The sequence below is a fragment of the Puma concolor genome, chromosome D2, assembly GCF_028749965.1.
Source record: "Puma concolor isolate L17-30 chromosome D2, mPumCon1.1.hap2, whole genome shotgun sequence".
Taxonomy (NCBI): Eukaryota; Metazoa; Chordata; class Mammalia; order Carnivora; family Felidae; genus Puma; species Puma concolor.
The window spans coordinates 40,479,072-40,492,625 of NC_141677.1; the positions used below are offsets into that span (position 1 = coordinate 40,479,072).

The 13,554-nt window shown below is 44.7% G+C and overlaps 1 protein-coding gene across 2 annotated transcripts; it reads right to left on the reverse strand.

Annotated features, from left to right (window-relative positions):
- Nucleotides 1–1,979: 1,979 nt before the first annotated feature.
- Nucleotides 1,980–10,728, reverse strand: TMEM254 (transmembrane protein 254). 2 transcript variants are annotated; one of them, XM_025918150.2, is made up of 4 exons: nucleotides 10,572–10,728; nucleotides 8,364–8,467; nucleotides 8,115–8,174; nucleotides 1,980–3,703 (listed from the first exon to the last, which is right to left on the reverse strand). In XM_025918150.2, the coding sequence occupies exons 1-4, from the start codon at nucleotides 10,659–10,661 to the stop codon at nucleotides 3,583–3,585; spliced, it is 375 nt and encodes a 124-aa protein (XP_025773935.1). In that variant the 5' UTR covers nucleotides 10,662–10,728; the 3' UTR covers nucleotides 1,980–3,582. The 2 variants fall into 2 exon arrangements, with proteins under 2 accessions (XP_025773935.1, XP_086536245.1); XM_086680119.1 differs by lacking the exon at nucleotides 10,572–10,728 and adding an exon at nucleotides 10,184–10,422.
- Nucleotides 10,729–13,554: the final 2,826 nt, after the last annotated feature.

The window sequence follows — 13,554 nt, forward strand, 5'->3', positions numbered from 1 at the left end:
CCAGCTCCCGGCCCAGAGAGACCCAATAATATCCAAACCCAAAACAACCTAGGGGCTGGTTCCACCTTGGGGAAGCTGCCGGCTCTCTCTCCCATTTTGAGAGCATACCTTCGTTTTAGGAAACTGCTTGGTGCTCGGTTTCCTTTTGGCTGGCTGTCCTTATTGCAGCGCGGTTCCCCCATGTGAATCGTCTCGTGGGAAATCCAAGAACTGAGACCTCCATTCCCACAATGCACTCTCTCACCCCTGACACATGAACATTTCCCTGACAGTACTAGGGTGTCAAAGGCTTTTTCCCTAAGCCACCTTTATGCCTCACTACAAACAAAAAGGAGGCAATCGGTAAACTCAATCCTATCAAGAAAGCCTAGTAGCCATCTTAAAATGGTCATAGAAATGACAAATACAGTATTTTGAATAGGATTTTCAAATATCCGCTGTGGAATCAGAGGATAGTGTTCTTCCTCATAAAGAGAAATGTGAAATGACAATTAGTCTCTCACTTGTCTAACCTTGATGAAGAGACAACCATAATTCCCAATTTGAGGCAGACAAGGAGCCTTGTGGACAGGTGTCTCCTATGCTTACACAGACATTACTCAGCTGCCCTACCAGCATCTTTTTGCCTGGGCCAATAAAGGGCAGATCAATGATATTTATGCCAAACTAAGAGCTTTAATTAACAAGGTTCCAGGAAGGGTCCAGGCAAAGATAAAAACGTGATTGCAGGGTTCTCTAATCTCAACGGCAGGTGCTCAGACTGTCCTTGTGTGTCTTCAGACCCTCTGTGTAAATACGTACAGCCCGCAGATGGCAAGCTGTTTTGCCAAAGACCCTCCATCTGGAATAGGACCTCTTAAGCCCAAGACTTGTTTTAAAACCGTGGCTTGAAAACATGTTTAGACGTAGACTGCATGGAGTCCTAAATAAGTTGAATGTTTATAAGGAGAAACTATAAACAGGTCTGTTACTATTTAAGTGGTGAGGTCATTAGTTTTTTCCATTAGTCCTTTCTTTTTTGTTCTTCCAAACTACACATGCTCCCAACATCTTCGGGGTAGGGGCAGGGGAAAACAGGTTAGTTTGTCTGCCTCCCACGGTTGCTTCCATTAAGGTGCTTCTGGTCCTTTCTCATCCAAACTCAACAAGGATGTTTCTCCCCTATCACCTTTACAGCTGCAACACAAAGCCAACAGGTCTCCGTATTTGTTTATTTTTTGCTTCACAGGCTTAATTTCTATGCTCCTGGGCTGCAGAGGAGGGGAGACACAAGATCCAGCTGAGGTCTGGCCTCTCCATGTGATGTTAAGTTACTTCACCTCGATGGGATGCAGTTTATGGGTCCACAAAATGACCTACACTGTGTGCTCATTAAGATCCTTTTTTTGCGGTAAGCCATGATAATATCGCAAGTGAGATTATAGTTTATACTTTTGGCACTTAAAAGAGCACAAATATTCCTCTTGCCTGCTGCATGTATCAGATGCTGAATGAAATATAAATGAAAACAAAAGGGGAACACTCCTACAGTGAAAGGAGACACTCACGTCCACCAACGACTCTGTGTGCATGGAGGTAAGCGGGCCCTGGGCAGCTCTGTAAATGTAATGAGGAGCATATGCCCTGCAACTAGGGCATTCTACGTTTTTTTTTTTTTTAAACGTTTATTTATTATTGAGAGACAGAGACAACATGAGCATGGGAGGGGCAGAGAGAGAGAGGGAGACAGAATCTGAAGCAGGCTCCAGGCTGTCAGCACAGAGTCCAACGCCGGGCTTGAACTCGCAAACCGTGAGATCATGACCTGAGCTGAAGTCGGACGCTTAACACACTGAGCCACCCAGGCGCCCCTCTACATTTCTTTATCCATGGAAAAAAAGCCTCAAAATCTGAACTGTACAAACAGTTCCATAATAGAGTCTACCTAGAAAAGAATAAAATCAAATGTGCGACAATAATGAAACTGACATACAAAAAAGTATTTGAATAGAAAAGGCAATTCACAGCATTTATTCAAGTTAATGCATTTTATTCAATAAGCTGCCATATCGTTGCTGTCACCATTACTGTAATATTGTCATTACTATTTCTCTTTTGACAGGGCCATGTGTTTAAAAAATCTGGGTTGGATTTCCATGATGTTTAACTCTATGATTAAAAATCTGTCTCTTCACCAAAAGGCAACCCCTTCACCACCAGAGAAACTGGAAAGACTGAGATTTAGTTGGAGAAAGTGATCACCACCAGAAACAATTCATAGTCCATCATCTCTCAGGGTTGTACTTTTACTTGGGGCCTCTTTAGGGGTGAGCGGGCTGCCTCTCATAAACGTTTGCTTAAAACAGGTAACATGCCCTCCTGCATCATAGAAGGAAAATAAGGTCTAGTCCCTGGGGAACAGATCTTCCTGGGAAGGAATCTGAATGGCTCCTAGGTGACTGAGCCATTCTGGCCAAGGTCAGGGGACAGAGTCAGTGACCCTTCTGCCCTGACCAGTCAGTAGTAAAAAGGTCTAATCAGGTGAATGGGAGAGGTAGTCGTTAGCTTCCAGTTAGAATCTCTAGCTCAGGAACATCTGTGTTAGAGTAAGCCAGAGCAGGAGGGAGATGTTAGAGTCTGGAGAAAATGACTAAGAAAAAGATACAGGTTTCTGTGGGGAACCCACAGAAAGGTGGCACTACCGGCCAAGGGCAGTCCTGTGCTTCTCTCTGAGAAGAGAATACACTGAGTGGGTTCTGCAGTTTTCATAGAACAACTGGAATGACACTGAACACGTGGAAAGTTACATCGGTTTGTGTCCTTTGTTCGGAAAACGCTGGTATGACACCTGTGTGCAAAGCAATGGGCCAGGTGCTGGAACAAAAATAAATCTGAGATGTGATCCTGCACGGAAGGAGCAATCCAGCAGTGGCCTTCAGACCCTTGCACACCACAGAGTGCTATGTCCTAGAGGCCGCGTGGAGGGAAGGACGGCTTCGGGCTGGCAGGATCAGGGAAGGCGTCCCCCAATCCTCTCCTCTCGGTACTCAGTGTGTCCTCTGTGCCTCTATGTTACTGCTCAGCCTGGCCCATTCCATGCACCTGCTCATCTTTCTGATCTTTTCTTGGTGGTGTGAGAAAAGGAAGTTCAAGAGGATGAGATCCTGCCTCACAGATGCCTACCGTGTGTGGAATTGAGGTGTCGTGGAAATGTCACTCTGTCTTGGTTCAGAAAGGTGGAAAAAACTGGGGGAAAAGAGAGCTGAGATGGGGTTTACTCAGAAGGTGGGAGCAAAATATTACCACCAGACAATTCTGGTGCACAGCTTAAACCAGACAACAGAATGAGCACCAGCACTGCCAATGACCTCAAGAAGGTAGCTGGAAACCCTCTGCCTAATAGTCTGTCTACAGAACTGGGAAGCTTAAATCCTTTCTTGTCATCCAGTCAAGCTCAACCAGAGCATATGAAAGAATAATGAATAACTAGACGGTCTCCAACTTCTGGAAAGTAGAAAGATCAAGTCAAGTCAGCATCTTCCTTGCCCCCAAAACAGTGAAGTGGAAGGCCAAAAGTGTAGAGAAAGCATTTGAATATCTTCCTTAAGTTTGTTTTTGGCGTTTTGGTCTGTAAGCAATTAAGATGGAGAGAGATGCCACCCCAAAGAGGAAAGTTTGTAGGAACCACAGCACTTGAGCCCGACCGTCCGTGATGCCTTTAGACCTAAAAAAAATAAATAAATAAAAAAGAGAAACTTAACCACCAGAATTTTTATGTTATGGTTTCATAAGAGTTAGTCTTCCATTTTTTATTTTTTTAATTATTTATTAAAAAATTTTTTAAGGTTTATTTATTTTTGAGAGAAAGAGATACAGAGCACAAGCAGGGGAGGGGCAGAGAGGGAGGGAGACACAGAATCCAAAGCAGGCTCCAGGCTCCGAGCTGGCAGCACAGAACCCGACGTGGGGCTCGAACCCACAAACCATGAGATCATGACCTGAGTCGAAGTCGGACGCTTAATCAACTGGGCCACCCAGGCGCCCCTAGCCTTCCATTTTCTTAAAAAATGTATTCCTTCTAGGGGCGCCTGGGTGGCTCAGTCAGTTGGGTGTCCAACTCTTGATCTCGGCTCAGGTAATGAGTTCAAGCCCCACATCAGGCTTTGTGCTGACAGCATGGAGCCTGCCTGGGATTCTCTCTCCCTCTCTATCTGTTCCTCCTACTCTCTCTCTCTCAAAATAAGTAAATAAACTTTAAAAATATATATATATATTCCTTCTCTCTACTTTCATTAGGTTTATTTTTGCCATTTTCCTCTAGTTTCTTAACTCGCATGGTTAGTTCATTTATTTTCATTTTTCTTGTGCATTCAGGATGGTACACTCTTCCCTCAGATGCAGTCTGGCTACTGCCTAGGGCGTGGAATTATGAAACTATTTCTTGGGGCACCTGGGTGGCTCAGTCGGTTAAGTGTCTGACTTCGGCTCAGGTCATGATCTTGTGGTTTGTGAGTTTGAGCCCCGTGTCGGGATCTGTGCTGACAGCTCAGAGCCTGGAGCCTGCTTCCGATTCTGTGTCTCCGTCTCTCTCTGCCCCTCCCCTGTCTCTCAATAATAAATAAATGTTTAAAAACATTAAAAAAAAAAAAGTTTCTCCTGTGACTTCGATGAGCGGAGGGTTAAAAAGCACTGGGATGCCTTCAGAGGAAGAGTTTTGAAGGCAGACCAGACGTAAATCCTAGCTTGGCCAACTACCAGCTGTGACGGCTGGGCAAGCCACTCCTCTCTTAGACTCCGTGTCCTCCTCTGAAAAACAGAAGTATCAGTATTTATCCCAGCAAGTTTGGGGATGATTTAGGAGATAACATACACACAGTGCTTAGTCAAAAGCCTGGCTCACAGAAATAATAAACACCCGGCTGCAAACTAAATTGCTTGAAACAGAGCTCAAAAGAAAATGGCCTAATGGGAGTGAATGGCTTGCTGGTCTCATCTGTATATAAATAAGTCTTATGTGGATGACTTCTAATTTAGAATAGTATACATAGAAATGATATTGTTTTCCACACTAACAGATTAAAGGAGAAAACTCCTATGATCATCTGGATACATGCAGAAGCATCTGAGAAATGACAATATCCATTCTGAATACAAGTTCTCAGCTAACTTAGAAACAGGATGGAACTTCCTTACTCTAATAGAGGTCTACGTGACTCTAGAAAAAACGGTGCAAAATTTGAAAGCTTTCCCTTTAATCTGCAACAACACAAGGGCCAGGATATATGAGGAATTCATGTTCATGCAGTATTATTTATAATAATAAAAAACTAGAGCCTTCAAAGTCCATCAGAGGGGGGATTTGTGAAATACAGTGAGGCACAGCCATGTAACAGAATACTATGCACTAATAAAATGAATGAGGTAAATTTATAGGTGTAGACATGAAAAAATAGGCATATGCGACAATGGAAAAAGTTACAGAAGAGTTGATATCTACATTTATATATATTATGGTGGCTATGAAGTCAAACACATAGACCAATCTTTTCTCTGGTTAAAAGGGATTCACCAATTCCTTTTTATGGCTTGACAGTGTGATTTGGGAGGTTACAAAAATACATTCACTTAAATTCATTCATTCATTCATTCACAATTCAAATGGAGTATTTATTCTGATGTACAGTGACTAATGATATACTGCAACATGTGAGACCATAAAGAAATAACTTCAAGAACATAATAAGAGTGACCTCACCTCTCTATGCCTGCTCTTCCTCTACCCTTCAAAGACTTGGATAGCAGGATGTTAAATTTGAGTCTTTTGGTTTTCACTAGAGGCTCCAAATGCCTATAACAGAACAGGCGTCAAATACTCCAACACTGTAAATTCGAGGGGTTAGACCACACGGCTCCAAGCTAAGATTTCAATGCAAGGCTGAAGGGGCCAAGTGCTGCGGCATTTCCCGTCACAAGTCAGACTCAAAGAACAGCTTCAACAGACCCACTTGGAGAGCCTGACCCGAGTCCCCTGGAATTTAGGGGAAGAGATTAATATCTGACTCTAAAGTTAAGACTCAGGTAAAGCTTGCCTGATGGGAGACCAAACATACACGCGGGAAGTGCATGTATCTGCAGATTATCCCACTGGGAGGACAAGGAAGCTGTTACTGTGAGCCATCCAGATCTGGTGGAAGGCCACAGGCGTGGGTGGGCTGAAAAGGGACCCTGGCCCAGAGGCCCTAATTGAAGGGTAGAAGAGATCTCAGTAAAAGAAAACTTCCCCTCAACCACAGATCCTGAAGGGAAACTGCAGGTGGCAGGCTGGAGGAGGCAGCGGAAGGAACCATCAAGGGAAATGCAGAAGGGAGACTGATCCCCAGTGATGGCTGCTTTCTCAAAAACCCACTGGGCCTCCGCCGGAGAAAACGAGCCACCACCGGGCATGCGACATCCACAGCCCCCAGCTGCCTGACCACAAGGCGGACCGTGCCCTGTTTCCCCAAACTTACTCCCACCCTGGTGGGCCACAAGCAGCTGTCGCTAACAAATAGGAAAAAGAGGTGGCCCGAGAGAGAAGACACTAACTACACTCTCTTCCCCAGGGCAGCCTCCTGAGCCCCAGCTGGATGAGAACAGACACTTTTGACTTTGGTTAACAGTTTCATCGTTTTAATAAATAGCCTGGACTAGACTGGATTACATCAGAGAGTGACTGGAAAACCTATGGAACCACTTCAGATTTCATCCACGGTCCAGTGGGAGGCAGACAATAACCCATAGGGTGAGTGTAACTGGAGAGGGGTGAGAAAGAATAAAGCAGCTTTCTGCTCCTCTCCTAGAGCGCCCAGCTTGTTTCATAAATCAGAAGACAGAGTGACATAATCTATTTGAAGCACTTAGCAAGGATCTGGCAGAGTGTGATTAATAACTTTATTAATTATTTATTAATTAATTTAATAAATTTAAAATAAAATTTAAAATTTACTTATTAATTTATAGTTTTATAATTAATTTAATAAATTAATTAATTTATTAATAACTTATTAATAAATATTAATTACTTTATTATTAAAAGATAGTTGTTATAAAGTATCTTAGTTCTCACCTTTAGAATACAATAGAGGTGATAGTTCATCTCGACCAGAAAAAAATTAATTGCAAAGTAAATTTGGCATGACGGTAACCATTGCTTCATGACAGCATGCTGTCTCTACACACTTACGTAAAGTACTAATGGAAAGAGAATCTTTCCAAATACGCTCACATAGTATTAACTTATGCTGTCATCTGCTGAGTAGGGTCTAGTCCAGAAGCTTTTTTTTTTTAACTTGCCGAATTAACCCAGAATTATTTGTGGAGCTTGAAAACAAAGAACATATTTCCATTTCTGAAGCAAGGCCTACCAAATCAGGATCTCTGGGTCTGGAAACCAGACATGTGTATTCTGAGAAAGCTCCTCAGGTGATTCAGTCATGAAACTAGGACTGAGAATCTGAGAATCGATGGCCTATGTCCATAACTTGGCTCTTTTTCTTTTTTTATTAAAAAAAAAATTTTTTTAGTGTTTATTTATTTTTGAGAGAGAGAGAGAAAGACAAGAGCACAAATAGGGGAAGGGGCAGAGAGAGAGGGAGACACAGAACCTATGCAGCCTCCAGGCTCTGAGCTGTCAGCACAGAGCCCGACGCAGGGCTTGAACCCACGAACTGTGAGATCATGACCTGAGCCGAAGTCAGATGCGCAACCAACTGGGCCACCCAGGCTCCCCTAACTTGGCTCTTTTTCAAACTAGAAAGCAAACTCCAAATCTTCTGTTCTAGTTGGGACTATTTAGAGAAATTTTTTTTTTTTTAATGAGAAAACCATCTAAATTAAGTAGCTCATTAATTGACTAGCCAACACAAATGAAATGAATCCATTTGTTAAATATTTACTGAGTACTCCCTCTGGGCTAGGCTCAGTAGTAGGCATGGTGATTCAACCCTATGCTGAGAATGCTCTTGGCCTACAAAGGCATGAATTATTTAAATGTGGCTACTCTTAACTTACATTAGATAGCAAGAGAAAAATGATAAAGACCTATTAAAAACAGTTACTTGCAAAAAACAAACAAACAAAAAAACCCCAACACTTACTTGCACAAAACCATGGCATATAAGGCCTCTCCCACGTGAATCAGCCAGGCAAGCCAATACCTGAAACAAAAGTCAGCCTTACTTAAGGTGATGGTTATCTGCTGATGAAATCTAATACAGAAACCTCAAAAAGAAAGGTGCCTTAATGTGAACCAGCAACACTCTTAGAGCTCTAAAGGCAAGTGCAGGCCTTCCAGGTCTTGGGTAGGGCTGGAGCTGGCCACACTCCACTTCCGGAGCTCTCCTTACCCACTGCGCAGGAGGGTGTGATGATGGTCCACCAAGTACTGAGTGAAGAGGCCCAGCGGCCCTAGGCTCTGGTAAGGAATACTCTGAGGCCAGAAGACAACCCACTGAAAGAGAATCAGAGGCACAGAATACCTATTAGGGTGCTGAAATCAGCACAGGTTTATTTTTCAAAGAAACTATGAAATAACCCAGATTCTACAAAAACAACTAAAGACCAAAGAAACTGAATTAAGTCATTTGGGTTTCCATTCTCCACTTCGGTTTTCTTTTTTTTTTTTTTTTGAAGTTTTATTTATTTAAGAGAAAGAGAAGACAGTGCAAGTGGGGGAGGGGCAGAGAGTGAGGGAGAATCCCAAGCAGGCTCCACACTGTCAGCACAGAGCCCGATGTGGGGCTCGAACTCACAAAACTGTGAGATCAGGACCTGAGCCTACATCAACAGTCAGAGACACTTAACTGACTGAGCCACCCAGGTGCCCCTCCACTTAATATTTCCTAAAAGTTATCTGGTTGGGAGATTTATGACAAGGAAGCTGTGTGATTATCAGACTCAGTGTCCAGGCTGGATGATTTGTATTCTTAATGAATTCCACCCAAAACATTATTTTTATACAGGTTACTAATAAATGTTGAAGTTTCCGCGTCCTTGGTAGCTTCTTTACGACAGAAGCTACAGCTTGAACCAAACCCCCACTTAACTTAGAATTCCTTCACTTCTTTCACTCTTCCTACCTCTAAAACTGGGAATGATCCACCTCAGAGCTGAAAAATATGTGAGTCAAGTTTGTGAAGTGCTAACACCAACTACCTAATCACATTAGGTTTGTGTAATCTGATCGACTTTCCTTTAATCTCTATGTTGTAACCTCTGCCGGATTTTTCTGAGAATAATTAAATGCCAACAGGTCCAAAACGTTATTGTCTCATTCAGATCTCAGGCAAGAGCAGTCCTACCTCTCCCATTATGTTGTAACACATCTAAAATTTAAATAAAGCTTAAAATATCACTGCACCTTCCAAAACCAAAGGGAATGGAAGGGGCAGCACCTGCCAGCCCCATAATATCCCAATTTGAGGTCCCCAACGCTTTCCTCCATCTATTTTTCTAACTAGTCAGGAATGCAGAACCATAAACAGAAATGCACCTTTGCAGAATTTCGGTTCAATCCCTCCATTTTACATATGAGGAAATCAGAAAGGAAATCAAGGAGCTCAGATTTGACAACAAACAACACTGTGGACACGACAACACACTTCTAAGCCCCAGTGTCCAAGGATCTCCCCGTCAAGATCCAAATAGATTTCCCTCTCTTCAAAATTATACCAACCTAGTCCCCAAGCTACTTTTCCAGGCATCTTTCCTATTATCCTTTAAACGAATTGTCAGCCAGACAAAAGTCGCTCCTCTCTCAGCAGAGATCCCTTCTTCCTGATACCACATCTATGCCATAACATTTATATCCTGTCTATCCCTTCTTTAGGTTTATCCCCGTTTTCCAAACAATTCTAACTGCCTCAAACATTCTGCTTCGGAAGTCCTATTCTGAGCCGGCAGGCCTACGGCAGCCTGTCAACGTGAATTCCTCTTCGGTGAACTCTACTCACACCCGGTTATGTCGCAGTAAGTGTGGAGGCGCGAGGACGCAAAGGAGGGACAGGTGGAGTAGAAACCGTCCCGTGAGCCCACCGACCTTCCGCTTACGACAGTAACCTAGGCAACCGCCGGACGCGCAAGCGCGAGACCTCGCTGTCTGAGCTACCCTCGCCCTACAAGGGCCTGGAGGGCCCAAATAGGTGCACCACCCCTCCCTACTCCTCACCGCGAAATAGCCCAGTCCCAGGACGGTGACCAGTGAGGGCAAACGTCTGGCTCGACGGAAGTAGCCAGAAGCAGCCCTGCCGGCCTCCGACTTCGTCACCACCATCTTGAAAGATCTACACACTGAATCGTGGGATGGGGAACCATCCCCGCCCCCGCCCCCATCCCGACAAAGCCTGGGTAGCAGGTTTCTCAGGACCGCGAGAACCCGGGAGAGGCGCGGGCACACGAGTGCGCCTGCGTCTTCTTTCCCGGGCCCGGTCCCCGCCCTCGGGGCTCCGAGCCTTATTGCGCCTGCGCGACCCCTCCGGCCCGGCTGGCCCAGGTCCTGCGCTTGGAGGAGCGCTTGCTCCGCTCTTCGGACGGCTCAGGGCGGCCGCTGCCCTTACCGTGTAATACCCAAATGAAAGGATGATGACGGTGAACCACAACAGACTGCCCCTCTGGAAGTACGCTTTACTGCCTGCCGCTGTCCCCATGGTTGCGGCACTTCAGCGAGACTGCGAGGCGGGGCGCACCGCTGCGCACGGCGAGGCGGGGCGGGGCCTGGGCGAGCGCTCCTCCCTTCCTCCTTACTCCCGGGAGGCCGAGGCACCTGCGTGTTGGGAAACTCGGACAGCGAGGCTTGCTGGCCTCTGACCTGCTGGGCCGGTCGTTGTCTCGCAGGGAACACCCCCTCTGTGCATGGCCCTTTCCCGGACTTAAGAGGAAAGTGCTGGAATAGATGGTGCTTTCCGCCTCCAATAACCACGAGTCTGAGTGAAGGGATGCTTTTCCTCTTCATTAGTGAAGATGTATGGTATCATACTGCACAGCACTTGTGAGCAGGGGCTGTGGAATAGACGACTTGGGTTTAAGTCCTGCCTGTGCCACTCATTTGTGGCTTAAGCCTACACTAGTCATTATTAAATAACAAAAATTCAAGTGAGTAATTGATCAAATTGGCTTTACTGAAGGATTCCTGAGTGGGGCAGCGCCCATCTAGCAAATCAAAAGGAGCTCTGCTGAGCTGCAGAAAAGGCTTTGGGTTGTTTGTTTGTTTGTTTGTTTGTTTTTAAGGTAGAGAGAGGGCATAAAAGCAATTTATTACCAAGGATTGCATTGTTTTAGGCAATGCATCCCTGCCAAAGGGTAAGGGGTTGACCGAGAAATTCCAATGTGGCTGGTTGAAGTTCACATCGGGGAGTGGGATGGAGAATGAAACTGCAGTTAAGTTAGGTATTAAGTCTTGACATGGGGTCTAAGTTTCTTCATCTGTAAAATGGGAATATATCTATTCTTACCTCAGGGTTTTTCGGTGGGTTAAATGAGTTAATACCTACCTATAATAACAGCACTCACAAGTCTCTCGCCCATAGTGCTTTATAAGTTTTGATGATAATTCCTGGGCCTTTGCATCAGGCCCTGTGCTAAGTGTAATTCTGAAAACAACTCTGCACAGATTATTGTCCCTCACATGAAAGAAGAGGAAACAGCACATAGAAATGTCCAAAGTCATGTAAGTGGGCAGGAATACTGGAAATCAAGTGGTAGCCAAGCGTTCTGGCACTCTTAAGGACCATGCTCTATGAGGTGTGGAATATTTCCATAACTTCTTTTGTTGACATGGGAACAGCCAAGGTTCTGTGTCCTCATTTTTTAACATGAGTGTATTGGACTACCTTTTTTTTTTTTTTAATTTTAAAGTTTATTTGAGAGAGAGCACAAATGCACATGAGTGCAAGAAGGGGAGGGGCATAGAGATAGAATCCCAAGCAGGCTCTGTGCTCACAGAGGGGGGCTTGAACCCACGCACGAACCGTGAAATGATAACCTGAGCTGAAATCAAGAGTCCCATGCTTAACTGACTGAGCCACCCAGGCACCCGTGGTCTGGGTTTTAAAGAATGAATTCCACAGGGCACCTGGGTGGCTCATTCAGTTGAGTGTCCGACTCTTGGTCTCTGCTCAGGTCTTGATCCCAGGGTCATGGAATCAAGTCCTGCTTCGGGCCCTGTGCAGACAGCTCAGAGCCTGCTTGGAATTCTCTCTCTGGCCCCTCTCCAACTCATGCACTTGTGCTCGCTCTCGCTCTCTCTCAAAATAAATAGATACATTTTATAAAGAATGAATTCCAGGATATGTGATGCAATCCATTTCCCAGATAAATCACAGTGCCTGTCAACATTGGAGTTACCAGTCCTAGACAGCTTTTCTTGGTACTAATTTTTTCCCATCACATCACTTTCTTGGTCCTCCTCTCTCTCTGAATACCTGTGCTTTCTCAGCTTTCTTTTTACTTCTTGTCTTCTAGACACAGGTTTTTCCCATGATCTTTTCTCTATATTTATAATCATACCTTTGAGATTCAATTTTTGCCTCCATCTGGATGACTCCAGCCTTAATGTCTGCAGCCTTAGCCTCCCTCCACTTGCCTGTTGGTCACCTTTACTAGGTGTCACCGCACTTAAAAGACATGTCCACTATTATCCACAGGGTCAGTCCCACCAAGGCTCCCCTGTTTATGTTAATAGCCACTTCCTTCTTCCGGGAATCCAGATTCCCTCCCGCCCACCTTTGGCTGCCCTCATATCTAGTCAGCTGCCAAGAGTTCTGTTGATTGGGTAACATTACTTACCGTCCTTCTGGATTAAACCATGGCTTAATTTCTACTGCCTCCCTCAGTCATTCTCTCCTCTGTCCTACTTCTTCAACCCACATGCAATCCCTTTATCAAATCCGACCTACAGTAATCTACAAAGTACAGTCCTAACCCAACCTTTACCAAGAGTTTTCAGGAACTTTCCTAATTTTAGGCTATTGTTTTTCAGTATGCCTCTTCTGGTATTAGTCTGCAGCAAGGGAGATAATAGGAAGAATAACTCAGGATAAAAGTTGTTGAAGAGGCAAAATGGCTAGGGAAACCATATCTTCCACCATCATGCTCTGAGCCCAGCAAGATATGTAGTCCTCTGTGGCTCCCCTCCCCACAGCCCTGATTATGGTGGGGAAGAGTGGTAGGGACATAACCAAGGGTCTTACCATCAGACCATCATGCACACATAAGGAATCCAGATGAAGGTACAGAAGATCTTTACTCAGATGTGAGTAGTTTTCGTCAATTCATAAAGAACACACAGTTGGGGCGCCTGGGTGGCTCAGTAGGTTGGGCATCCCGCTCCGGCTCAGGTCGTGACCTCACAGATTCTGAGTTTGAGCCCTGCATCGGGCTCTGTGCTGACAGCTCAGAGCCTGGAGCCTGCTTCGGATTCTGTATCTCCCTCTCTGTCTGCTCCTCCCCAGCTCACGCTTTCTCTCTATCAAAAACACAAATAAACATTTTTTTAAAAAAATCTAAAGACTTATCTCTTAAGAAAGAACAAAGAAAGAAAGA